At 38.1% G+C, this 27,077-nt stretch overlaps 1 protein-coding gene across 3 annotated transcripts in view; it reads right to left on the bottom strand.

Annotated features, from left to right (window-relative positions):
• Positions 1–27,077, bottom strand: part of PLD5 (phospholipase D family member 5) — a 205,141-nt gene that overhangs the window by 146,964 nt on the left and 31,100 nt on the right. Inside the window, exons 1-2 of one of the 3 annotated variants that reach the window (XM_090135361.1) lie at positions 17,756–18,032; positions 14,308–14,493 (exon numbers count right to left, since the gene is read on the bottom strand). The exons of 1 other annotated variant lie outside the window; for it this stretch is intronic. In XM_090135361.1, coding sequence (XP_089991487.1) covers positions 14,308–14,493 — 186 coding nt within the window. In that variant the 5' untranslated portion in view covers positions 17,756–18,032. Of the gene's footprint in view, positions 1–14,307; positions 14,817–17,755; positions 18,033–27,077 lie in introns of those variants that run through there. One more of the 3 variants, XM_090135360.1, reaches the window with a different exon arrangement.

The raw sequence follows: 27,077 nt of genomic DNA, 5'->3' as shown, positions 1-27,077 counted from the left end.
TAATTATCTAAAAGAAAGTTAGCAATTTCATTAAGGAGGAAAAGTATTAAAATTGCTTGTAAATTCAATAAGTTGGTCAACTCAGTTTGTGGCCACATGATCACAGTCAGCAAATAAGGAAGGTGGCAGACCACATAACTCAGGAAGCTGGGCATTGCTGAACCAGATAAGACACGCATAGAATTGCATCTAGAGTTGCCATAATGCAATTCCCTTTGGAATTCTGTTATGAAAAACATTACATTATCTAAAGTATTCATATGGTTGACAACTTGCCTATAGGTAGATTATATTGGCTGGACATATGCCCACAGCTCATGTAAAAAGTTGAATTATGCTCTTAGCCCATCACACAAGCAGAGAAACCAGTTGCAGAAGGGGTATGATATCTTTCCCAAGGTCATATAGAGAACACAATCACTGTTTTTACTCTTTAATAGGAATAGCAGGTCAAACACCATCTTGAGAAATTTCCTGCCTATGCCTAAAACATGTATTTACATTAGGCTAACTTTATATTTGTTTTCTGAACTGGATCATCTAAATCCAAAATGAAAGTTCAGTACTATTTCCCACACTCAGCTCCATCACTCTTTGACAGAGTAGCCATTTTCAGGGAGCCAGAAGACCTTCAAGGTAATCATGCTAAGCTAACCTTACAGCAGAAGAAACCCCTTGCAGATAAGGAAACAGTCACAATCTTCAGTATCAAAGTAGCACTTCTATTGTTAGTTATTCCTATCTCTACTACAAAAAAACCCTTATTTTCAAATAAGTCCCTAAGTCTCTCCATCAGCATAGCAGACAAATTGCAACAGTTTAATTAGAATTAGTTTAATTCTGAGAATATAATAGCTAGATGTACTAAAGGACAGGTAGAAGGGAGGAATTTACATCCCTTTCCTTCTCTAGAGCAAACTTGATTAACATGAGCTATCTTGACTAAGGGATGGGGGGGATAACGAAGTGAAAATGGTTGCCTTCTGTGTGCAATGACTAACTCTGTGGACAAGAGAAAAGCAGAACATGTTGCATATCTCAACATTAGCAATACTCTGTGATTGTCTCCCATATAATCCTTCAAGAGATTGGAAAGACTGCATTGGATAAGCAATAGTTATTTCATTTCTATAGTCTTGTCTTAGAATCTTCAAGACTGTATTTTATTTTCAAAGTAGTTTTCCAATCGCAAAGCAGTATAAAAACTACTTGAGTGCCAACATGAATCGATTGCAATTTACCTGGAATAAGGACTGCAGAAAGCAAAAACCCTATGTTTCAGAATCAGTATGTTTAAACAAACCAGGTGAGACAGCTACATATCAAAAATCAATATATAACTTTATAATCCATTTTACCTGTTTTCAGGTGATGATCATACATACATTTAGAGTGAGCTTTTCTTTTTTCATTAGGAAAAAAGTTCCAGAAATATTTGTGCAAGTGAATATTTGCAAACAATTACATCAAATGTTCTAGCATGCCCATCTCAGAATCAACAGTATGGCTCTCTGCATGTGTGTTTCTAAAAAATAAAATAAGATAAAGACATAGCATTATTTGTATCCAGTTGCACACAGATTTGTAAATAAGGATTTTAAAAAAATAAAAGCTACCAAAGAACTGGTGTACTGAAGTGGGACTGCATTAGAACTCTGGCACAATTCAATTACAATAACTCTGGCATTTGAAAGACAAGAATTGCCTCTATGTTCAGTCTAAACACTTCATATTTCTTAAGTGGTCTGTGTAGCTCCCATATTCCTTATTTAAATCTAACAGAAGCTAGTTAAATGAACCAATGACTCCACATGTCCCAGGCAAAAATCAGAATAAGTGGTTCAAATATCTGTTCTTTTATTACATCTAAAAAAACAAAGCCACATAAACATAAATATTAAACATATTATGTTTAAACATAAATATATCTTGCTAATACACAGCCCTGCCAAAAAGGAGTTGGACGTACTGGTGGATGGCAAGCTATGAGCCAGCAATATGCCTTCATAGCCCAGAAAACAAACCATATCCAGGGCTGCATCAAAAGAAGTTAAGAAGTGTGTTCTGCAGGTTGAGGGAGTTTATACGTAGACATTCATGACAGAGTTTCATTTCAGCCAGAGCCTTCAGGTGAAATCACAGTTTAAAGTGACTATGCCAAAGAACAGGAAAAAAAAAAAAAAGCAAATACCAAGAACAACAACAACAAAGACAATGACCCTATCTCTAATTACTCACATAAAAATACCAAGCTAATACCCTATAACAGATTTAAAGTTTGGCTTTTGTATCTGAAAAATAAACTTTGGCCCTAAGTTCTTTCACAGCAGTTCTTTTTAGATTTGCTCCCAGCTTTCACTGGCTGAATTGGACAATTTAATGTTTTCTTTTCTGAGGCCCTAAAAGAGCTTCTATGTTTCTATCACCACCCTAATACAGACAACTTCTCCAATACCAGTGGTTATGTTGTTTTTAACATTACATCATCATGTAGTCTCTAATTAGACGTACAACTGTTATTTGGAATTATATTTTGGTAAGGCAATAATGGTGGCAATAATCAAATTCCCAGCAGTAGCCGGCTCCTCAACAAACTACTATACTCAAGGTGGAACTTCTGTGCTCAGAGCCTGAAGTAATTACCCAAATGTGCAATCAAAAATTCACAACATCCAGAAGTAAACTGAGAACATTTAATATCAAACAGAATAAAAGGAAATAAAACAAAGCAACAACTTATGAAAAATGTTCACCTTCCAAATACTGAAAAAAACAAACACTTCAAAAATCCCAACCAGCTGGTGGGGAAAGTCTTTAAAAATATACATAAATAACAGCAAGAGCTCAAATGTAGTCCTCCAATTATTCTTACTATGAAGGAATCTCTGCCTTTTTAAGAAGGGACCTGGGGGTGTTGGTTGATGCTCGGCTGAACAAGAGCCAACAGTGTGCCCAGCGGCCAAGAGGGCCAACGGCATCCCGGCCTGCATTAGAAATAGTGGCCAGCAGGAGCAGGAAGGTGATCATCCCCCTGTACTCAGCACTGGTGAGGCTGCACCTCGAGTACTGTGTTCAGTTTTGGGCCCCTCACTACAAGAAAGACATTGAGGCCCTGGAACGTGTCCAGAGACAGGCAACGAAACTGGTGAGGGGCCTGGAGCACAAGTCTTATGAGGAGCAGCTGAAAGAGCTGAGATTGTTTAGTCTGGAGAAGAGGAAGCTCAGGGGAGACCTCATTGCACTGTACAACTTCCTGAAGGGAGGCTGTGATGAGGAGGGGTTTGGCCTCTCCCACAAGCAACAAACAGGACCCGAGGAAATGGGCACAAGTTGCACCAGAGGAGGTTTAGGTTGGACATGAGGAAAAACTTTTTCTCTCAGAGAGTGGTCAGGCACTGGAATGGCTGCCCAGGGAGGTGGTGGAGTTGCCGTCCCTGGCAGTGTTCAAGAGGTGTCTGGATGAGGAGCTACAAGATATGGTTTAGTGCTTGTGGTAGCAATGGTGGTGGGAGGATGGTTGGACTAGATGATCCAACTTTGTGATTCTATGATTCTAAGTATCCCTCCCCCTATTTAAGGAAAGTGTTTATTAAAAAAGAAAGTCAACAAAAACAAAACACTCAGAAGAGCTTCTATATTTCTATCATCACGTACAGAGGTAGCCTAAGAAAGCTTAGATATTTCAAATACTTCAGGTGTTTCTTGTGCAACTGTGGCTTCTAAATCATGAAGTATTAACATACAGTATTGCTCCCACAAGCGTTTCTATATCTGCTTCAGACTGCTGCTCAGGTCAGAAGAAATCCTATTTACTATCTGCACAAACTAGCTTCAATGAAGCACTCTGTTACCTACCTCTGAAAAATAAGAAATGTGTGTTCCCCTGCTCAGGAAAGAGATTCCATAACACTTAGAACAAGTTTTCTTGTTCCTTTCAATGTACAATGGTACTGTTGCTTTTATTTCCGCTCACTGAAAACATCCAAGCTTTCATTTAATTACATGGAGAGAAGATTCTGGAAGAACTCACTGCTGGTTGGCATAACAAAAACCACACTGGTATCAAAAACTTCATGCAATTGTAGCCTTTTAAATTATTAGATTTTCACAAGGTTGGCACACAACTCAAACCTTCCATTTTCACTGTAAATTCAGGGTTCTCAGAAGTGCAAACTCAGGATTTATGAGCTTAAGTCACTTAAGATCTTCAGAAAGCGTTATCCTGCAGTTCAAGAGTTAGATATAACCCTTGTGATAGAGCATATATGTAGAACTTACAAAGTTATTTCACTCACCATACCTTCAGTGGGAGCTCTACGCAAAAAAATCCAGCTGGGAAGTGACATGCAATACCTAAACTAGGGCTGTGGACTTGCCAGATAAGTCAGAGGGAGGGAGGGAGAGGGGGAATTGAAACATGTATTAGGGTATTAAAAAAGTAATTATCAGCTTCATGGAAGAAGCAATGAGACAGAATTACAGAAATATTTTTTATAGAAGTAAATTACAGATGTAAAAATAACAGTCTTGATTTGGACAAGTAAATTGGTTTAAGTAGGTAATGCTATCCTTGGAAAAGTAAAGCAGGAAATAGTTGTACAACACAGCAGATTTTTTGAAACTAGATAAGAAGCAACAATTACTTAAAGCCAAATAAATTGCTTGGAACAGATTCAGCAAACACAGGCTAGGTGAATAAAGTACACAAACTTAAAACTATACGTACTTAAAAATTGAGATTTCAGTCTAAAGTTTCAGTTGTCATATAGTTGCAGAAATAAACTGGTTTAGGCTGATGCATGTCAAGACCACATGCAATACATCCAGAGAACAGAGACTGATATATTCCAGCTTTTCACAGCAGGAGTTTGCTACACCTGAACCAGGAGAACCAAACTCAGACCACATGAAATGGAATAAAGCAATACAAAGGGCTAGGTGCTATCTGCCTGCCACATGCCCAATAGGGAACTGAAAGAAAAACCTGCAGAGACAAAAGCTCATGTTTACAAAGACAAGTGCATTGTTTAAAGGGGTAACATTTTCAAAAACACTTAAGTGACTTTGTTTCTCCTTATGCCCAAAAGAAATGTCACTGTTCAAACAATAAATCGTAGTCCCTATAGGGGCCTGAAACAGCATTTGGTATATTTATGATCTTTTTGTGCTCACAGCATCCCAAATACGTGCCAGCCTTCAGCATAGCAGACTTGGCAAAAGTCAATTCCACAAATATATCACTACAAAAGAATTTTAAGATAATGTTAAATTTTGGGGCTTCATTCATCAATATTCTTTTATGTTCACTTGTTTTAAGCCATTTTTAAGTTATGATTCCTTCAAACATCCCAATCATCTGCACCAACCAGAGTGACAACGAAGTCTTCAGTTATGCAACACAAGTTACTCTAAAGATGCATCTTCTTAGGGATGTAGAAATTGCAGATGCAACAGAGGAAGCACAGAAGATACTCCATACAGTGTTGTTTCAAGCAGCACTTACAGGACTGCAAGCCTGAATGCAAATGACTTTTTATCTAGCAAACAGTACAGGCTGACTCTTTATAAAGAATGCTGATTTTCCATGAAAAGACACATGAATAAATAAAACAGTGTAGCAAATACTTCAAACTGTGACTGAAGCCATCTCTATGGGAAAGAGAAGCTCACTACCCTACCAGAATATGTATTTACATATACATTTCATATTCTGTTGAAAAACCAGAGAAACAGCTTTTCCTGTAAGGCATCAAAAGACCACTATGGTCAGTAGAAAGTCCTATAAACTCTAATGATGAAGTTATGCTAAATGCATTATTACAGGTCGTAACACATTATCTAATGAGCAGGAAGAAATTATCTGAGATTCTGATTTAGGAGAAGAAAGGAAAAAAACATGATGGCTACCTCAGCCAATCATTTGCTCAAAACCTTTGAAGAACTTCATTCCAAAAGGTAAAAGTGAGCACCACAAGTTTACAAATGAACATCAACTTCCATTTACAGGGACAAAAAACACTCATTCATCACACTGCACAGACTCTCAGAGTTGTTCAGGTCCTAAAGCAAACTGACAGACAGTCAGGCCCACCTTAGTTCTATTCCACTCATCTTCCCAGCATATCATGGGCTGTATCATCACCACCAATCATACAGCTAACCACAGGGCAGCTTCTGTCCACAGTCACAAGAAAGCCTCAGGAAAGATGCTAATTCTAAGTTCCTATAGATCATCTGATCACTTGATTTCTTTCCTTAGTGTTCCAGGAGTAAAACTTTATACATGATCATTGGTTCTCTTCAAGTAAACAACCACGTAGAATTAGCAGAATTTGACAAGTCTTTGTTACAGCCACCAGTCACATCACACACCCTTTGCTCACCTCATTCATTTTCCACAGTTGTTTGTGAGGCAATAGTTAGTTTTTCGTTCTTTTTTTTATTCCCTGTCCTTAAAACACCCACGTATCTCTACATAAATGAGCACATAACACATACAGAAAGATGATTCCTGTTATCATTAAAGTGATCATTTTAATTATTATTTCTTAAGCCTGATGGACACTTTTTCACCCATACTTTCTAATTAGGACCAGAAGTACACAGTCTAATGGGAAGCAAAGAAAACATTTCACAAGTAATTTTGTTTTTCTGAGTTACCCTTAAATATCCATTAATTGACTGTTCTTTCAGCTAAGAGAAAGTTCAAATACACTTGTTTGATTTCATTCCATATTCCCCACTCTGAAACACCTTAAAGAAAACTTTGACCTAGTTGTCATTTACCTCATTTCCTGCATACTTTCATAAACGTTACAATTTCTTAGATCTCATCTGTTACAATCAGCATACCTCCCATCCTTTTCATAGCCTTTAATGGACTTTCTCCCACGCTACCAGGGAATTGTTCTATGTAAGTTACCCGGCAACTAGCTTAAGCCAGACTTCTCCTTTATCTGCTTCACATTCTTCAAGAGCACTTTCATTTTATTGCCCTAAGCTTGTCATTGCTGAGCTGATCCATAGTCTTCTCTCAAGGAGCTGATATACAACTCAAATCTGTAACAGCAAAGTCAATGGAGACCTTACCATGGCTCTGGGACAAAACTAAGCAGAAGTGCACAAACAGCATTGAGAAAGTAGGGTTCAAATCTCTGTTGTCTTTGACATCATTCTCAAAGTTTAGTAGGTAGCCTCAATTGAAGTAATGCCTGAATTTGGTTCAGCATATGTAATACCTTACTAAAAAACAAAACAAAAGAAAACAAAACAAACCCCTGCCTAAGAAGGATCAGACAAAGAACTTAATGAGCAGCAGCACAATTTCTGTAATGCTGAGAGCCCTACTGAGACACCATACTGGAGACATTGCTAACTCTCACATGCATCAAAAAAAAAAAAAAAAAATCATATTTTTCATTCTGGTAGGCTTTTTACAACAAATACTAACATTCACAGAACCGTTAGCAAGTAAATTTGCCTTTACTTTGGTATCAACACAGTCATGAAAGTTAAACTTGAGACTGATAGCCTTACAATCAATCACTGACAAAATCCTCTTCTCAGCACTGCTCCACATTTGGTTCTGTTCCAAGTGGCATAAAATGCCTTGGGGAAATCCAGCCTAATTTATCAGAACGGTAGGAATTATCTGAATCACTCTTTGCTTTATTAGCAGCAATTCTCAAAAACATTAGCTCTTTTTTTTTTATCCTATTAAACATTTTATTGTAACTGTAAATAGCGAAATACGAATAGCAACAAAATTAAAGCAGAAAGACTATAATTTGAACTACAACAATCAAATAATTTGTAAAACAAGCTGCTGATGATGTTGACATCATGCAGGCAGAAACAGTAGTAGCTATGCTTTTTGAAATTCTTGGTTTTAATAAGAATTAGTAGTGTACAACTGCATTCATCTATAAACACTGAATACTGCATCTAGAGAAATGGGAGAATAGGCTTATTTGTGGTTGTGTTGAAAGAACAAGTCAATGAAGCAATGCTAAAAACACCTTTGATATTTCTCTGTCCAAGGCAAGACATTACCTATACAGTGAAATTACTCAACCCAGTGATAAAAAAAATTATCCAAAACACCATAAAAACACTCTAATTCTTTATTTATAAAAATCTATATTTATAAAAACTCAAAGAATTGTGAGTACTAAACAAGAAAAAAAACAGTCAAAGCAAGTTTTGATAGATATGCATCCAAAAAACAGGAACAAAATTGTAATAAAACAAAATTGTAATAAAAGATGACAGATTAAATTAATTCATCAGTTGTATCAGAGTGGCATCAATTCCCTCGTTCTCCTTCTGAACCAGAAGTTCTAACTCCTTGCACATATTTTTTCACTTTCACCTGAGCGGCCCTCTTGCCTACTAAACCACAATAAGACAGTCACAGTCACAATAAACTCACTCTTTAGCTCTCTTTGAGAGAACAGCAGGCTAACTTGCTTCTTCTGAAACACCTGAATATGGGATGGCCTCAATTCTCAATAAGTGGTTCAACTGCATCTGCACCAGATAAGGTGGCATCTAGGTACATATTCATTATTCCTCATCCTGAAAACTTAGGCATACAGGTCACATAGTCTAGTAACACCTTCTCATGCCTCTTTCCCTGAAGGAATGTATCCCACGGGAGCAAGGGGGATACATTCCTTCTGAGCAGGGGAAAAGCATGAGGAGGAAGTAACAGCAGAGGTAGTGTTACACACTGGACAGAGATCCTACCCCCCACTGCCAGTGGGTGGAAAAGCATGTGAAGGAAGAATGAATGAGCAAAGTCAACAGCATGAAAGAGAGAGATACAAGGTGGTTAGATTTTTTTCTCACTATCCTACTCTATTCTTAATTGGCAACAAATTAATTACCCCTGAGTTTGCTTTGTCTAAATCTGCTAAGTGAACTCCCTGTCTTCATTTTAACCCATCCTAATCTTATTTTTTCCCTTTCATGTTGAAGGAGAGATGTGGACTGGAAAGCACCTCGGTGGGCATCTAACAACCAGCCAAGGTCAACTCACCACAACAGAAAAATGAATTACTAGGTATCATATTTTCAGTCTTTAGAACACTTTAGAACACTAAATTATGTTTATGTATGGTAACTACTCAAGTCAATTCTTTCCTCTGTAAATCCACCACTCTATTTTTCAAGTAGCATGGGGAATTTAAACTCTTTTCACATTTTCTACCCTAAAACTACTTAGTATGTTCATGCATCTTTATCTCCCCTTCTCCGTGCTTCTCAGAATGTTTCTTTTTCTCTTAAAAAAAAAAGTCTATGCCTGCAAAGAAAAAAAAACGTTTGTACAGATGAACCTCTCCAGTCCACCTGACAGCAGGGAAGCTAACCCTGTGCTGCTACTTCAGCAGGGACCTCAACACATGCTAATGACACTGGTACAGCCAGGCGACTCCAAATGTCAGCTTTTTGTAGAGAAAGAGCCAAAAAAAAAAAAAAAAAAAAAAAAAAATCACGCTAGGTAATGGAGTTTGATCTTCTGACTTTAATGATAAAATCTAAATATAGATATCAATCTCTAAGACCAGTAAGTATTTGGAATTCTAATCTACCATGAAAAGCTTCTAAACCAACACCTCTGACTCCTATGAATGGTCTCTATTCATGCAGCTTCATGTAAGGAACATTGGATACCAGGAAGTATTATTCCATTATTTATTCTTTCCTAATGAAAGCTACCTAATTTACAAACTCCCCCCCAACCCTCACCTTCCCAAAAAAAGAACTCCAAGAAAACTCCGATGAGTTTGCATTCACAGCAAGACAGAGGCTTTTTTTGGAAGTTTGTGGAATAGTTTTCTGAATTCCAATTCAGATTCTTTTTAATTTCCTCCCATGTGTTAAAGTGACTTGGCTTCACTTCGAGTTGTAAACCAAGTAACAGGAGTGCATTAAGCTACATTCACCTTCTCTGTTTACATATTATTATGCAAATGGTATCTTCCACCATCCTTGGAACACGTTTCATTTTTGCTTTGGTCACAAGGCTCTGAGAAGTACTACAGACATGCTAGGTCTAAGAGAATTCACAGTGCTGCTGGATATCTGCCTTTGTTGCCATACAGCATTGCCCTCCCTCTACCTTATCACCTCCTTCCTCCACAAACAATAACGCATCCAAAGGAACAGCAGTGTGCTGATCAACTGCACAGCACCAACTGGTCCAGACAATTCCCCTAGCAAAAGAGCACTTATCTGAATCTGAAAATCCCAGCATTGCCTTTGCACTTGATTAGAACTTATGTAAAAACAAGAGATGATGCAAGACCTATCAAAAAATTTTCCTCATTATGACTATATTAAAGGTAATAGATTGAGCATGTCCAAGAAGGTACAACTCCTCTAATGCCAGGTCTCCCAACCCAAATTTTGAATCTGATTCAAAAAAACGCAAGATTTTTTTTTTTTTTTAAACAATTGAGTAACCAAGTAACTTTAAAAGTTTAAAGGAAGATTGCTAATATTTGAGAAGTTGTATCTGTATTTGTAAAAAGAAAAGACTATATGCATGGAGCGTATCTGTGCTAGATTTAAGAAATCTCTTTTTTAATGTTATTAGTTATGTTCTCTTTTACAAGTGAAGGTACCTAAAATCTTTTTTGCTGAACTCCTACGAAAGCAGCTGTCCAATATTTATCATTACTGCGCAGATATGGCTGAGAACAGCTGCAAATTAAATTAGATCTAGGTAACTCCCACCAGCTAAAAGCTTGTTAGTCATTATTCCTCTCTATCATGTTCTCTCCCTCTTACCCAAGTCACATCTGATTAAAAAGACAACACCAGAGACAAACAAAAGAAATGCTATACAAAAAGAGCTTTTCATATAACAGTTTCTACTCCTGTTATTTCCAGTAGCAAACAAATAACTTCACCAAAGGCATTTGGAACCAGCTGAAGCAGACCTATGAATTTAAACAACCTGAGCTCTGCAGGAATACCAGTCAAACATCTGCAGCATCACTGTGGTCACACCTGCAAAGTTCCTCAGACCTCTATTTTCTCTGTTAACATATAAATTTAGCTACAACAGAGGTATACAGAGGCCTCAGAAGACCTGCTCACTGGTGTGTCTTTAAACACATTAAAGCAGTCCTATAAAATCTTAAAGATATCATTTGAGTTCATAGGAGAAAACCATCTAGCTGGGCTCAGAACCTGTGTGGTATGGATTGCATTATTCTTATCTGCAGTAAAGATAACCCATATGAAAAACCAACCAGTGATGAAACATTGTATGAAGGTCATTTGATGTAAAAACAGTTAGCAAGATGCCAGCAATACATTTCACCTTTTGACTTCCACAGTCAGTCAATAATAAAAACAGCTTAAAGAAATTGTATCATATTTGTGCATCTCAACTTCTTCTTGGCTTTTAGCATTTAAAAAGCTATGGCAACAGTTGAATTATGAACCTCTTCACTACACTCTTCAAATTTAGACCCATTTAAAAGAAGCAACACCAAAACCCCCAACTTTGTTTTGCAATCCAGAAGTAAACTGTGCATTTGAGGTTTTTCATATTATGTACACATTTGAAAACCGACTTTAGAAAATGTTTTTCGGTCCCTCAAACTATATATGAATTCATAAATGTCACACATGAATAAGTCATGCCACTCACTTTAACGAAAATCAATACATTTTATCTACTGCGGTCTACCAGAATTTACTGGAAATAGCATTCAAAATATACCGGCATAATTTTATCCCTATTACAACCACAACGAGGTCAATTTAAGAGAATTCCAATGAAACAAACAAAAAAAAAAATCTTTTCACAAGGCTTACAGAATACCTGTATTCACTATAACTATATGCAACTTCTTTTGCCTATACCCTCCATCACAGAGCACCTAATTTATGACGTACTTTCAAAACACAGGTGCCCACGTGAATGCTCACTCCTTGCATATTGATTTTTTTGTAGGTATCAAATAGTGTAATTAGCTCAAGGAAAGCATAGGAGGGCGAGGGGCTACAGTGAAGAGTTTTTCATGACTGCCATCTACCTTGAAGTTTGTACAACATCATCATCCAATACTGGCCATAAGCTATCATCCATCAATGCCTACACCATTCAAAGCAATGCAACTCTAATTAATAGGTTTGTCTTCTGGGCTGGAAGAGCGGGATGTAGAAAGTAATTTCTTTGGCAGTAAAACACTGAAGCTCTTGAAGATTTATCTGAAATAGAAAATAACCTTGCAAGAAAAGTGTAAAAGCAAAATGCAATCTAAAAATTAACACACGTTTTATTCACATTCATTAATGGAACATACCCAATACCTTGTCTATTACAACACACAGGGCTAATGTAGTTACTTTAAACCACAATAATATTTTCACATATTTGAAGTTGGCACATCTAACACACTGCAGGGTACTCACAATAAGTGCCAATGAAATACTTCATTGAAAGAGAGAAATATTAATGTTATAAATATATTTTTTTCCATGGTTCAAGTATGGTCTGGGAATAAAAATAACTGAATCAAATGAGAGGGAAATCCCCAGAAGAACATGCATTCATATTCAAGTGATAGCAGAAAAAGCTTTTCACACACTAATGCTGCAGGGTTATTCAAGATAATTGCTGTGACTAAATATCCAAAGATCCCAATGAAAAAAAAAAAATGCCTCCCAAAATAATGGTTTAGCACTTGGTCATCCTCAAGCAAGCTAACACCTATTTGATTTCAAATGCAGATATTTGAACATGCAAATATTCAGCTACCAGAACAGTATTTAGCTACGAAACTTAACAGATCATTCATCACCACCTCAGATGAATAATCAGTCATTTGCTGATACATATCAACATGTAGACACACACAGCAAAATCCTGCCACAAAAGCCAGAGGTCAGACTGCTGTGTGTCCTGTGTTTTAGCCATCAGCTGTGCTGAGATAATGCACTGGCCTTTCTTGATTCACAATGGGAGAATGCTCTCCTTACAAGCTTACTACTGTGAAGCACTGTTGTTAGCATGAGAAAAAAATCACAAAAACGTGTGTGGGAAGGCAGATAGGATTCAATATCTTTGTCAAAATTTGAAATGTGTTATTTCCAACAGTTTATCAGTTCTCTTCATTTCCCCAGAAGCATAAACAACTCAAATTTAAGATTTCACTAACAAGGATAAGATATTCTGCAGGTTGGTGGGTAGACGGGGGGGGAGGGGTGGAGGTGGGGGGGAGGGGTGGGTGTGATACTCTATCAACCACTCGATTGAGGTTTTTTTCAGGTTTTGTCTTTAAAGGACTATACCATGCCATTTAGGATTTTCATATAATAAATCAATTTACCCTTGTAATAAGAACATTTCTACCTAAAGAGACTTCAGGTAGCTGTGTCACAGGAAATATTTTTCTGCGCCTCTTGAAGTCAATGTGACTGATTACAAGTTATTCACCAATATAAAGGATGACATTGTTGCATTATGCAAACCCATCCACATTCTTTTGCATCCCTGTACACATGCAGCCACTTTCACGTTCTGATTGTACTGTACATTACACTGTAACAATGGAATTAATCTAATAAGCTACTCAGAAAACTCTTAGACAGTATACATGCCATCTCAATCCGTTTCCTTCCTGTCAGAAGTAACATGAAAAATGCTTTCAAATATCACATGAGGCAGGAATACTTAGAAACACCTTAAATTCTCATAAAATATTCACTACAGCTACCCACAGCATCAGTTCAACTATGGTTTCAAACGCACTTAATTAAGTCATGTATTGTCGCTGCAAAAAAAGATGCCTTGAAAGAAATCTCTACTCCATACAGACCGACATTTTCAGGGTCCTATGCAGGAAGGAGGAGGAGGGAAAAAGCCACACAAACACATAATAATTAAAAGAAAAAAAAAGAAGAAAAAAACTATTTTCATTTGGCAATTATAGAACTACACTATAAACACTGCAAGATAAAAGCTCCAACCTCCATCTGCACCATCCCAATGTTTCTCCTCCTACATTTGGAGGAACAGAAAAATAAGCCAAGAACATTCACAAATATTTCCATTGAGGGAAAAACTTCCATGCGGTTGGGAACAGCGCTGACATCCTATTTACCTCGGAACCGACCAGCCTGGGACCTCTGAGTAGCTCCTTTCTCTAGCACTTGAGAAATGCCATGCTCAACCACTTGCGCAAGACCTCTCTTCTGGAGCCCAAGCTGATAGAGATAGCCTACTAGAGCAACCACACAGAGGTCTAGAAGGAAAGAAAGAAGGGAGGGAAATAGAAGCTGGCTTACATGCTCCAGTTTGTCTTTCCTCCTCAGCCAGACGCTGGCACTGTAGTCCTGCTGCTTGACGGTGCTGTAGAAGTTCGCACCTACTCTCGTGAGGCTCGGCGATGGCTCCCTGGGTCTGCTCTTCAGCCTCATCTGCTCGAAGCCCTCATGGGGGGATGAGGAAAGCCAGTCATGCCTGACTTCCATCTTGACATGACAAGGCACAGTCCAAGGAAAAAAATTAGAAGAAAGTGGAAATTAAGGGACACTAGAGGAAGAGGGTCCAATAAATAACTAAATAAATAAATAAATAAATGATAAGAAAAAAAATTAAAAGGGAGGAAAAAGAAGAGGAAAGCAAAAACAATAAGAAAAGAACAACACACAAAACGTGAAGAGAAGGGGAAAGAGGAGAATAGCAAGGAAGGAAGGAGGGGCGGAGGAGAGGCTGCAGGTACGACGAGGCAGAGGACTGAGAAGACCGAGGGGTATGAAGGCGCTCCCTGCCGCCGCCGCCGCCGCCTGCCGCCTTTGCCGCGGGGAGCGGCTGCGTGCTGCTCCGCGCGGGACGGCGGCGCGAGGAGGGCGGCCCCGTGCAGGCGGAGGCCGGGCGGGGCCGCAGCCTCCAGCCGCCTGCAGGTTGGCGCAGTGGAGGGGCCGCCGCCCGCCCGGGCTGAGCTCCTCCCCGCCTCCCTCCCCGAAGGTGGCTGCCTGCGAGAGCACAAAGCCGCGCGGCTCCCGGAGACCGGCTGCCGCAGCCTCCCTCCTCCCGGAGTGCAGAGGCTCCTTCTCTGCGAGCCTTTGCTCGCCCGTGGCCCTTAGGCTGCCGGGTCCCCCCGGCAGCAACGCTCCGGTCCTGGGCGGGAGCTCCCGGGGCTTCCCGGGACCCGGCGGAGCCGCAGCTGGCGGTCCTCGCCCCGAGGCAGGCTGAGGCGAGCACGGCGCGAGCCCCGTGCCCGGGTCCCGCCTTGAAGCGCCGTCAGGCCGTTGCCGTGGGCCGGGCAGCACCGGCCTGCCTGCACACCTGCGTCCCCGACGCTGGCATTTGTCTCAACGTAGAAAATGCTTTGTGGTAGCTTTTACAGCCCGGTGCCATCTCGTTTTGTAGAAGTTACTATGTGTTGCTATTTAGCTGAAACTTGTTTCAGGAGGAGAAAACAAACAAAGAAAACTACAACCTTTCTTTTTCACACTTTGAAAAGCCACATCAGTAGTTGCCCAGTCTGCAAAGCCATGATGTGAAAGCTTTCCTTGTACAGCACCAAGAGATAATTTTGGAACTCAGCTCAACTCAGTTTGGTGATTGTTTGCTGGTAGACAATTTGCAGCTTGCCAGAGAAGTGAACTGATGCAGTCATTCAGATAAAGCTGAACTCAAAAGTCTACACTTGCATCTAGTTAACTGAGAGTAACCTCTGCATGCTAAAGCTGATCATTCATATCGTTGGATGAGAACACTGGAGAAGAGCCCTGAGCTTACCACTTCAGCTGGAGAAAAGCCTACTTCTGCGTGAATGGAAAGAACAAGATAGTTATAAACAGAGTCATTTCCGCTATAGACAAATAATTTTTACCACTATAAAGGACTTGCAGGTTTTCCCCAGCTCCAACAGAAAACTAGAGAGAACCTTCTCTTCAAAAGGCCATCAATGCGTTTTCATGACACCTGGAGCAAAAATCAAGTCCACCTGAGCACTGCATGCCAGATGCCCTTAAAGGATCTAAAATTCAACATACAGCAAGTCAGAGCTGCAGTAGTATCTTAATTTGAGACTATTCTGATTCAAAGCATTCTGAACTAAGCTTTATCTGCTGATGCCCGCTTAAGAAATTTATATGGGCACAGATGCACCTATTACCAAAGGACAGGAATGCATTCAAATGTTCAGTAAATAAAGAAACAAACCAAGCAAACAAAAGGATCCAGGCAACTTGGAGGTTCTACAAATATCTGTGTGAAGTTCTTACAGAAGTATGCTGTAAAGAAGAACAGCCTGTGTTATGCTGTTATTTGCATAGGAAATATTTTTATATCAGTATATAAAGCACTCTAACGCTTTTTTTGTTCCTCCGGCTTTCTTGGTTATGGTGAGTGCAACGATTTGCAAACAAGTTATTAGCACTCTGCAACTGCCACCTGCTTTCCTTCCCATCCTTTAATAGGTCACTCTGTGACAGATCAGAATCAATATGCCGCTGTACTTCAAGACAATACACTGTCAGACTCCTCTATGTATTTTAGTATGCAGGCTTTGTTTTTTTGTGTAAGATTAATTTATCTCATCTTCCTAGCTATTCTACCAGCAACAACCTCATCTGCCAGATAAGCTTCCTTCTACCTATCTAGAACAGTCACAAAATGGAGTGCTGATGTTGTTTTAATCCCTAGGCTATGAAGTAAGTTTGAATATTTCAAAATATTTTCTTAGTTGGCACCCAACTCTTTTATCCATGTGCCTTCCTGCTACTATTACTGACATTTGTATTACCCCAGTATTTTTCTGATTTGGAATTAGAGATAAAAAGAAACACAGAACAAGTGCATTCAAGTCATTATACTTCCTGAGCCTTTGTTTCCTAAACCTAAGCGGGAAAGATTTTTAGTGGGAAAACTTAGTCGAATGGCTACATTTTTGTGCTTTCATTAACATTTTGCTCAGGCATACTGAATCTCAGTTAATACATAGCAGTTAATTCAATTTGAGCTGTTTTCCAGATTTTCCTTTCCAGTTTATTTCTACTTTGGAACTATGCAATAAACAAAGTTATTCAGACCAAAAGCATAGCATGCAGCTTAACTCAGAGATAATTCAACTCATTAAAATTCAATCAGCTCTGTAGTGGGTCAGCCATTCCAATTGGCTGTATGAGGTAGATTCAGCTGCTGTCTTTCTTTCATGCGTTATCCAGAATTATCAAACACCTGCTCCTGTGAAAGCCCTTTGCTTCTATAGCCAGGTGACTATAGCAGCAAGGCTGACTGAAAACAAATGTTGTATTTACATCACTAGCAACAGATGCAAATCAAGAAGAGGGTAATGTTATTTTACTTTATTGTGGCTTACACTGCCATTTTCTCCAGTTCTTCACCCCCCTTAACATCAAGACTCAGAGAAATACCTTCAAGACAGCTTACAGAGCTCTCCATCTTTTATACCAATACGTTGTAGGGTTAGTGTTCACTCAGGCCAATGAGAAGAATCGAGATATGGGTAGAAACTTTTCAGATAGGATTAGTAAGTGTATAATATATAATTAAAATACCACAGACAAAAACCACCACGATCTTTCCCCCCAGAAGTCATGCCCAGACAAGTTTTAAGAGGTTACTCCCTGTGCTATAGCTTTCTAATGAATTTTTAGATAAGTGACTCAAGCAATACGCCACATATACAATACATTACATACACATTAGATCAATAATCAGCAAATATCATACATCTAGATGTATTTTCTTAAAAAATAATACCTGTAATATCTTCAAGACCTCTTCACAAAGCACTAGACTCACTACATCCGTGCTGCAGATCTAGACAGTGCACAAACCCTGGCCCACTTTAATGTCCTACACCTGCTCAGAGCAGCAGGCAGTGATTGCCTACAGGCTTCACCTGGTGCTCAGGCAAAGGGCTGTGTCAGCCACCAGCAGCACTGCTCTTGGCAGCCAGGCAAAAAGGTAATGCCCCAGCTGAACTTGCCTTTTCACCTAGGGACTGCCAACAAGACTCAGCTTGGGGAGAGAAGGATCTCTGTAACATCTTCTATAACATTGGCACAACCTAACTTGAGCTACAAGCCTTTCAAACAACATTAGGATTGCCAACTCCTGCTTGGCTCTCTGAATTCTAGTAGTGTACAAAGAAAAATATCCATTGTAGTGGTCTGTGTCCTCTGTGCTGAAAGCTTTGCAATGCATTTCTGCTAGCTGGAAGCATCTGGCAATAACTGAAATGTGGGTCTCACAGGAAAGAAGAACCATAGGGGAGAAGATTTTGCCCATAGTGTGATCTCCTATGCTGCCATCCACAAGGTCAGAATAGTAAAATTCACTACATGAGAAACAGAAAAAAAAAAAGAAAAAAGCTGGACTTGTATACATGGAGTGCTTTTAGTTACAGGTAACTTCCATATTGTTGTTTTCCCAAGCCCCATGTGACATAACGTGCAGCCTTTGGACAGAACATATCTTCAGTTTTTGAAGTCATAAATACATAATTGTAGGGTCAGGCTAAGGTTACAGCAAAAATTTGGAGCTTCAGAGTTGAGGTTATGAACACATCAGACACCTATCTCAGAAATAACATGGAAATATTGTTATTATGTTTCAGGCCTCCATGTCTTTATGAATCCAGCTAGTAAATTATTCTGTGTCTCTTGTCTCAAACTTTAAGCCCAAACTCTTTCCTCTATTTGTAACTGCCAGTTTTCACAAAACCTGACAACCACCAGGTAGGAACATCTGGGCATCACTCTCCCCTCTGTCAGACATAGTTGAAGTCAGTCATGTGTTTCAGAACACATTGGTTTGGGACTGACAGACAATCGGTATAGTTATATAAGCTTTATTTCCTTTAGAAGGCAAATAAAAATATCAACTAGCCTATCTCCCATTTGAAATATACAATTATACTCTAAACGTCATTTAAAAAATTTACAATTTAACTAGAACTCCAGGGCTAGAATTAATCTCCCATACCATCCTTTTTATCTTCACACAATTAAAGCTGATCCTTTCGGTTCATCATGCGCTGAACACATCAGTGTGGATTGGGATGCCCTCACTTTCACCAGGGATAGTGACAGAACATATGATAATTTTCCTCTCAAGGCCAACTCTGCCTCCACTCTTTCACCTCCCTTTCATCCCTCCCTTCTTTTTCAGAGGTGGGCCTTAATAGTCTTGTCCAGACAAGTTTCATCTTGCATCTTAAAATAACATTCATTAGTGGCACATAATAATGGGGCCAAATTCTGTCCTTCTTTACACCTCTCTGTCCCCATCAGAGTCAAGAGACAAAAATAACTGTATCCAGGGGACAGAATTTAGCCTACATTTCTTTAAATAAATCTGCAGCAAGCAGTGTCGGGAATGAGACCCTTTACACTTGTGTGAAGGACACTGGCTTTCTCTTTGTTTATCAGGCAGGTAAGTTCATGCCTGTCTCAGCTTGGGCTCTTCATGCTGAGTTTATCTTGTTGGTACAGCTAAGTGCAATAGGCAGACTGCTGATAAGATCTAAGCTCTTGAGTGCTCATACTCTGAAGTGAGTAGTTTAAATTGTTCCAGGGGTTTGTTAGTCAGCAGAGGAAAAATAAAGTATTTTTAAGGAATGCTTTTTTTCTAATGAACTGAAACAGAAAGCACGGCAGGTGAGGGATACGCACAAGCAGAAGGAGCAATCTCCAGGGACAATGGAATGCTTCTCATTTTTATTTTCAACACATACATAAATTATGGTTGATAACAAGGGATATATTTTCTACATCTACACAATATTAAGTGTTTGGAGTGAGGAGAGAAAAATTGAACCTTTTATGAATGTTGCTACATAAACAGCAAATAATGTAAAAAAAAAAAGAAAAAAGAATCCACTTAGTGGGTGAGTGGAAGAACAACAAGGGGAAGGGAACATTTGGGAATGCTTTCTGTGGCTGGATTGGTAGGGTCATATAGAGAAAGAAGGTGCTCTAAGTTTAGCATTCTCAAATACTCCTCAGATATGTTCTCATAACACATTAAGACAGGAAAAAGGAAGAAGCATGTTCCAAAAAAGAATAAAACACTATGGAGACTTTTTTCTTTCATCTTTTATATATGATCTATGTATATATAATTCATCTATAGTATACATTTCTTCTTACTAAGGAAAATTTGTAGTAGAAGTAGTATTACATTAGGAAGTATCTAAAGAGATCTCTTACATGTAAGACTTCTTCTAGAATATCTTGTTTCTACTATACCAAAGAATATACTTCAAATTAATTGGAAATCTCTTAAACAGAACATTTTGTACCTCCAAATTATTCTTCAGTATTTCTACCTAATTTCATAGGATAGCAATTATTTGAAGAAATTTCTATATTTCTTGAACAAAAGAAAGATGTCCTAAATTCTAACTGCCTTTAGGAAATTAGCTCAAAGCTTCCTGATCAATAACATAACGCTGCAAGCTACAGAAGCATAAGCTTTAACACAATTTTTTTTTATATTTGCAATAAAGCTTAGACAACAAAGTAATTCATCTTTATCTGTTTCGCACTGCTACTGTAGATACAGTTGTCTTAAAACATTTTGCAGTTAAGAGTTTTAAAGAGTCTGGAGGCTGGATTCCAATGAAATACAGGTGTAAGGGTCATTATTTACTGGAATATTTCCCACTGAGAACGAATAGAAAGTGAAATCACAAAAAGCTGAAGTGATTTTTTCCTCCAAAAGATATATGTTACAAATATCAGACTTATGTGACCAGAAAGATGTTTACTGGTGTGAATGCACCTAAAAGTGGGTGAAATAAGACATGAGACAATAGGCACTATGAGTTCTATAACTTCATGCTTATCTATTTATTCTGATCTAGCTGACCCAACAGCAATTAGGGTGATAGGCTTTCATTCAAACCAGCTATGTACTGAAGAGCAGAATGGGAGGGCAATATTTTTTCAGGAAAGGTGAAGGAGAGCTACAGCAGCTTAGGATTCTAGGATTTAGAATGGTCAACTTACAGGAACCATGTCCTTACCAGTATGTGTACCTCATATGAAGTATGACTGGCCTGTAGGGATTGTATATATATGATAAGCTTTATGGAAGGTAAGTACACATCAGTAATGAGCATACATTATAGCACAGGTGCAATATAAATGAATTAAAAGCCACTGTTATATTCAAAGTTACTGTGACAGAGACCTTGGGATTCTATGCAAGGCATTACACAGATGTACTCTTAGTGACATTCTCTGTCTCTCAAGTTCTCTACCCAAAGGAACAAGACAGACATTTTTAAAGAGAAAAGGACAAATGTTTTTCCACTTTTAGCAGGTATAATTCGAGATACAAAGAATGCACATGACATGCCAAGGCTATTAAATAGCCTAAAGAAAAACTAAAGATTGAGATATGGCCTCTTGGTACTCATTCCACTATTTAGCCAGATCTACCAGTGCATTTGTGTTAATCATTAAACACCACAGGTGAAGTTTTGGAGCCACTTCTTTTGTAGAAAAAGAGTTCACACTCTTCCTCTGCAAGGGCTTTACTATCATAGCAGTGAGGGTTCTGGAAATACCACAGATACGCTGTCAAATTAGCATGTGCTCCAGTGAACTAATGTTCGTTACACAATTTTTACCATTGTATTAACTTCTTCAGGTGCTCAATTATTTTTACAGCCTTTATACTATTTCACTAAGAAGTCTGAAAACAAAGCAACACAAAGTGATGGAGTAGTAAGGTATAGGAAAAAAATTCAGGATGCGTGCAGTGCTATTTATAAGATGGAAAAGAGGTGGGAAGGAATAACTAACAGTACCAAATTCTAACAGAAAAAGAAACACATAAAAGGATGATAAAAAGCCAGCAATGTAACAACCAAAGGCAGAAAAAACAAATACACAATAGTGTTCAGATATCAGGAAAATGCACCTACCTCAACAACACTGAAAATAAAATAAGTGAAGCACATTCTCAGCGCAAAGGATTTACTGTTAGAAGGCTAGAGCATTTCTACCGAGACAAACTATTTCATGGAATAGAACAGATGCAAATCTTGGAACTCATTGACAGATCTAACTGTAAATCAGGGAATTGCATAATTCTTTTCTTGCTAGCTCACTCAACAGTGGGAAGGGTCATCCCCAAAAGTTCATAAGCCTTGAGAAGATTGACAAGAAATTGTAAGACTAGCTTAAAAAGCACAACATTTTCTATTTAAAGGGATATAAATGGGGACTTTTTATTCTGGAGTTTTACAAATGCTTGATGTGATATTTTCAAGCCTTTTCTTTCATTATGAGGGACAGAAAATCCCTTGGTTTTGTGTTTTGTTTGTTGTTGTTGTTGGTTTTAATCTGAGATTCACAAAATAACTACACTATCAGGGAACCAGGTTTTTAACAATATTATTCAGTATAATACATACACTAAAAACGAAGCATTGTAATGCTAGGGACATATCATTGCTAGTTTTTCACCTGGTATAGATCACTTCAGCAGTGTTGCTTGCTGTATTCGGGGCTAAGAGCCAAAGCTGAACTTCTGTCTGTGATATATAGTTTCCACCAAGAACAGCAGAGCTGCTTTGAAGATTGATGTTTGTATACACTATTTCACATTTCAGAGAAATGGGGAGCTTGAAGGATGTACTCTTTTTCCCATATTGATGTGCAATAAGCTTTTTGACCTGCAGTTGTGTGGAAGTCAGGTGATCGAACACTTTGCTTGATCACTGCTGGCTACAGTTCTGAAAGAATTAATCTGTGGGCTCCTCACAACTTAGGATAGTCTTACTTTCACAAACCAGTATTAATTCCTGTGGTGAGATGGAAGCAATTAAACATAATGCATTTTGCCTTCAGAGCCACAGCTTTAGAGAAATAATCTTAGCTCATCCTCGCTTAGCAGTATTCTCACTTAGATGAATGAGGGATCACGGGCATACACATTCCTCCAAGGTGTTCTTCCATTGTATCAAAGTTAGGTCCTTGCATGCTGCAACAGGCAGCGCTACCATAGATCCACACAATTACCTCTATGTCTTGAGATATGCTTCAACATGAACAACGCTGATCTTAATTTGTTGTTGTTGCTGTTTTTGTTGTTCAGCTCTGCAGACTGTGCAAAATCTGTTTCATTCTAATAAAATCCACATCAAATGTTTTCCAAGGGAAGAGTGAGTTTCCTAATGAATACACTCAGTGGCTTAAACAAAGGCTTCTTGTAATGTAGAAAATTGGAAAACTTCTCCTAAATCCCTGGAACAGTAAACAGGTAATGGAAGAAGTGCAGTCATGAAACACTGTACTCTAGAAATAAAAAGTTCCAACTTTTTGTGGGACTGAGAAATAGAAATAATCAATATTCCACATTGTAAAAAGTTGAATATCTACACAGCCTAGAAATTGCTTTGAGTGTTCAAGATATACTGCATTCCTCTCTCCTGAAAACTGATTGTGGTGAATATGCTCCCTTCCTACACTGCACAAGGATTAGATTAAACAAATGTACAGCAAACAATTCACTGAAACACTGCTTTGAAGATAAGCATATATGAGATAAATGTTTCATCTACATATTTTGCTTTCTTCTGTCAGTAAGAATTTTCATGCAGAAATGCAGAAAATATTTGCAATTTTGATCGTTCCTCAATGTAGACAAGATCTACACAGTAAAATGTATCAGTATTTGGAAGGTATAACTAAATTGTATCAGATCGATGTCTGGACCACAAATATCTGAAGGAAACTTCAGAGGCATGGTGGAAGAAGCAAACAAGTCACAACAATGCTGCAGAGGTCTCGGGGTTCCTGTGAAATTGCAAAGAATCAAAGCTGGGGGCAGAAAAGACCTTAAACAATTATCTACATTATCATCTAATGAAACCAAACAAGCCCTCAGATTCAGCTTAACACAAATTTTCCACTCTTCCTTTAGTGAGGAAGATTCCACAGCTCCTGTGATTTACTCTTTACAGTCCCTATACTTTACTAGCTTATTAGCATCTTCTTTGCTATAAATTATTATTTTAGTAACTGCTTAACAGCAATTAATGAATAACTGGTCATTGTCCTTCGCATAATACTCCTTCCATGTTTGAAGTCTGGTTACATGTCTCCTTATCATTGCTCTTAGTTCCCTCTTCAGAGGGACACTGATTTTAGTTTTTTGGGATTTTAGTTGTTTTGTTTTCCTGAAGGTGTGTGTCCTCTAAACACTATGTTCTTATTGTTTTCTTCTTTAGTTACTTCAGTTGTTAGACTGTCTAATAACAGTGAAAAAGACAGTCATAGTACTCCAGCTGAGATACTGCAGTGTCCAACCAGATTTTTATTTTGTTACTCGTATGCAGCTCTTCTTTTTCTTTAGCAAAGACAGAGATTCACTGTTTACAATAGAACCACTTCGTTGGCTTACATTCCACTTGTGATTTCCTATGAAGTGCCTATTAACCTCTGCAGGATGGGAGCACACTCAGTCACCAGCTACATTTTGTGCGTGGACTTGTGATTCTTTTGTTGAAATGCAAAGCCTTATTAACTTGAGTTTATTCATTTCAAAAATACTTCTCCAAGTCAAACTCATTTTGAATACTAATCCTGTCTTCTACAGCAATAAAAAAAATCAAGTCTTCCACAAGCTTGGTGATAGTTATTGACACCCCATAATTACTGATATGAAAGGAAATATGTGGCAGGACTGAGCATAAGGGAGACCACTTAGATACTTGATAACTCCACTGAAATTTACATCAGAATATTTGTATCTGCTTTTCCAAGTATACTCTTTCAATCAGTTGGGCCCCTGTTCTATTTTATTTATTAGTTATGTTTTTGAGAAGATAATTATTGCGAGAACATAAGACAAGCAAACTTCTTGTGTACATCTGCTGTACAAGGAATATGCACCTTCCCTGGAAAAAAAATAGGGAACAATCATAGAAAGATAATAGAAAGAAACTGAAACAACTGACACAGCTCACTCTCTCTCTAGTCTGGTTACCTGAACAATATGAGAGATGGAATCTAAGCATAATTGAAGTTTTGATATACTGTATTAATTGCTTTTTCCTTATCTTCTCAATGAATTCATCAAATAAGGCAAAGTACGTCTCTTTACTAAGGCTGCCAAACAAAATTCTCCTTATTGGACAATGTTCTTAATTTAGTAATTTAGGCTAAAATTTTTCATTTTGCTTTCACATTCTTTTTCATTTATTACTTACTGTAACCCTTAGCACCACAGCTAAAACATTTTTTATGACAAGATTAGGAAAACAGATTGTGCAATGCACTTTACAAATATTTTTAAAAAGCTTTAATATGACTCAGACTTTGGAAGATAAACGGAATTCACAGGGCACTGATTTTGTATCAGGAATTTGCTTTCTCACTTCCTGTAAAAATCCATCCAGAATTGACCATATTATACTTCTAATTTCTACAGTATGCTCATTAAACACTTCAGAGAACTCACTCAAAATTCCAAGAAATTCTGTAGTTGTATCACAGACTAAGCATGGTTTGGGAACCAGAACTAGAAAAGACTTTCCGGCTTATAATAAGCCATAAAATATAAAAGACACAAGAGGCAATTCAAAAGGGAAAGAAAGGTTAGAAATGGGAAATGAGAAGTAGAAGTTAAGTAGAACTGGCTTTCTAGGAATCTAGGCAAGTATTTTTGATCAGAAGAGACAAAAAACTTTTAGACAAGACAGATGCTTCTGTTTTTGAATTCAGTACATCCAGTTTTGGGGCTATAATCAAACCTAAGTTTCTACTGTTGGTTCAAATGTCTTAAAGAACAATGTCCATAAAATTCGTAATCTTTTCCTGTGACTCTAACCTAAGCCAAATGCAGTACTCTCAGGCTGGACCATTATAGAAGCAAAAAACAGTATAATCTCAGTCTTAGCTAGTGTGATCAGAGGGACTGTATCAAGTAATACCCTATGAATGACAGAGTACAGGAGTGGCAAACAAAGAGGATGAGGATGGAGTGACATGATGAAATCTGTCAATTGGATTGAGAGGTAAAAGAGACTTGGAGTGAACAAAGAGGATGGGGAGAATGACAGTATTTAATTGTATGCCTACTGTGTATTTGTCTATTCATACTAATATCAGTCTTATTCAGTCTGACATGGTGAGGGGTCCACAGCTCAAGATAAGACGCTCATTACTTACATTTTATTCTAGAATAGAAGTGCATCTTTCAAACTTGTTTCATATACTTTAGTTCTGTCAGCTAAAAAGGATGAAAATCTTCAAGAATTTAGTGTCTATTTCTGTACTGGTGATGCAGTAGCACCAACCAGCATATTTAAGAATATGTTAAGGGTATCCATTTTGAACAATTCTTCATAGAATAATTTTTTCAAAGACTAGGTTATTAATAATGAACATATCTTGCAAATCTAGCAAAGCAGTCAACCTATTTAGTTTCTTCTTATAGCATATGCTGTAAAGCAGTTCAAAACAGAAAAAAGCACGATAAACAGTTTCGAATTATGGCAGTATCACAGTTACCAAACATTAAATGTTATTCTAACATTTAGAACAGTATTTTTATATTAGTAATCTGTTCTTATAATTTTTGGGTAGGCGTCTCAGAATTTTCCAAATCTGGCATAATTGTTTAAAAGTTGTTCTTCTGTTTTTTTTCTTGTATTGGATTACCTTTGCCTGGGCACTTCCTGGCATTCTCCCTGTCTTCTCCATCACTCATAGTTACATATGAGACCATTCTGGAGGGCTGAAATGACCTTTCTGTTCACTATGTCTTTCTGGCACAGTTCATATTGCTCGTAGCCTACTGTTAGCTATAACAAATCATTCTTCTCCCCCTGCCGACACAGAGGAACTAAGATCTAGATGCAACTGCATGTTTTCAGCAAAGGTTTGCACCTTTACTTAAGTGATAGGGTTGGTGAACCTTAAACTCTAACTCAGCCTAACATGCTATTCACCAACAATTATCAAAACAAAGGTGCAAAGTCACTGGGAGCTGACATATTACACTCAGTGTTCTTACCAAAGAAGTTCTCTGTAGAACTGAAACAACCAAATAGGAAAAACAT

This window comes from Phasianus colchicus, chromosome 2 (genome assembly GCF_987193195.1).
Source record: "Phasianus colchicus chromosome 2, bPhaCol1.hap1.1, whole genome shotgun sequence".
Taxonomy (NCBI): domain Eukaryota; kingdom Metazoa; phylum Chordata; class Aves; order Galliformes; family Phasianidae; genus Phasianus; species Phasianus colchicus.
The sequence above is the reverse complement of the archived record's forward strand: the minus strand, read 5'-3'. Positions and strand labels throughout refer to the sequence as shown.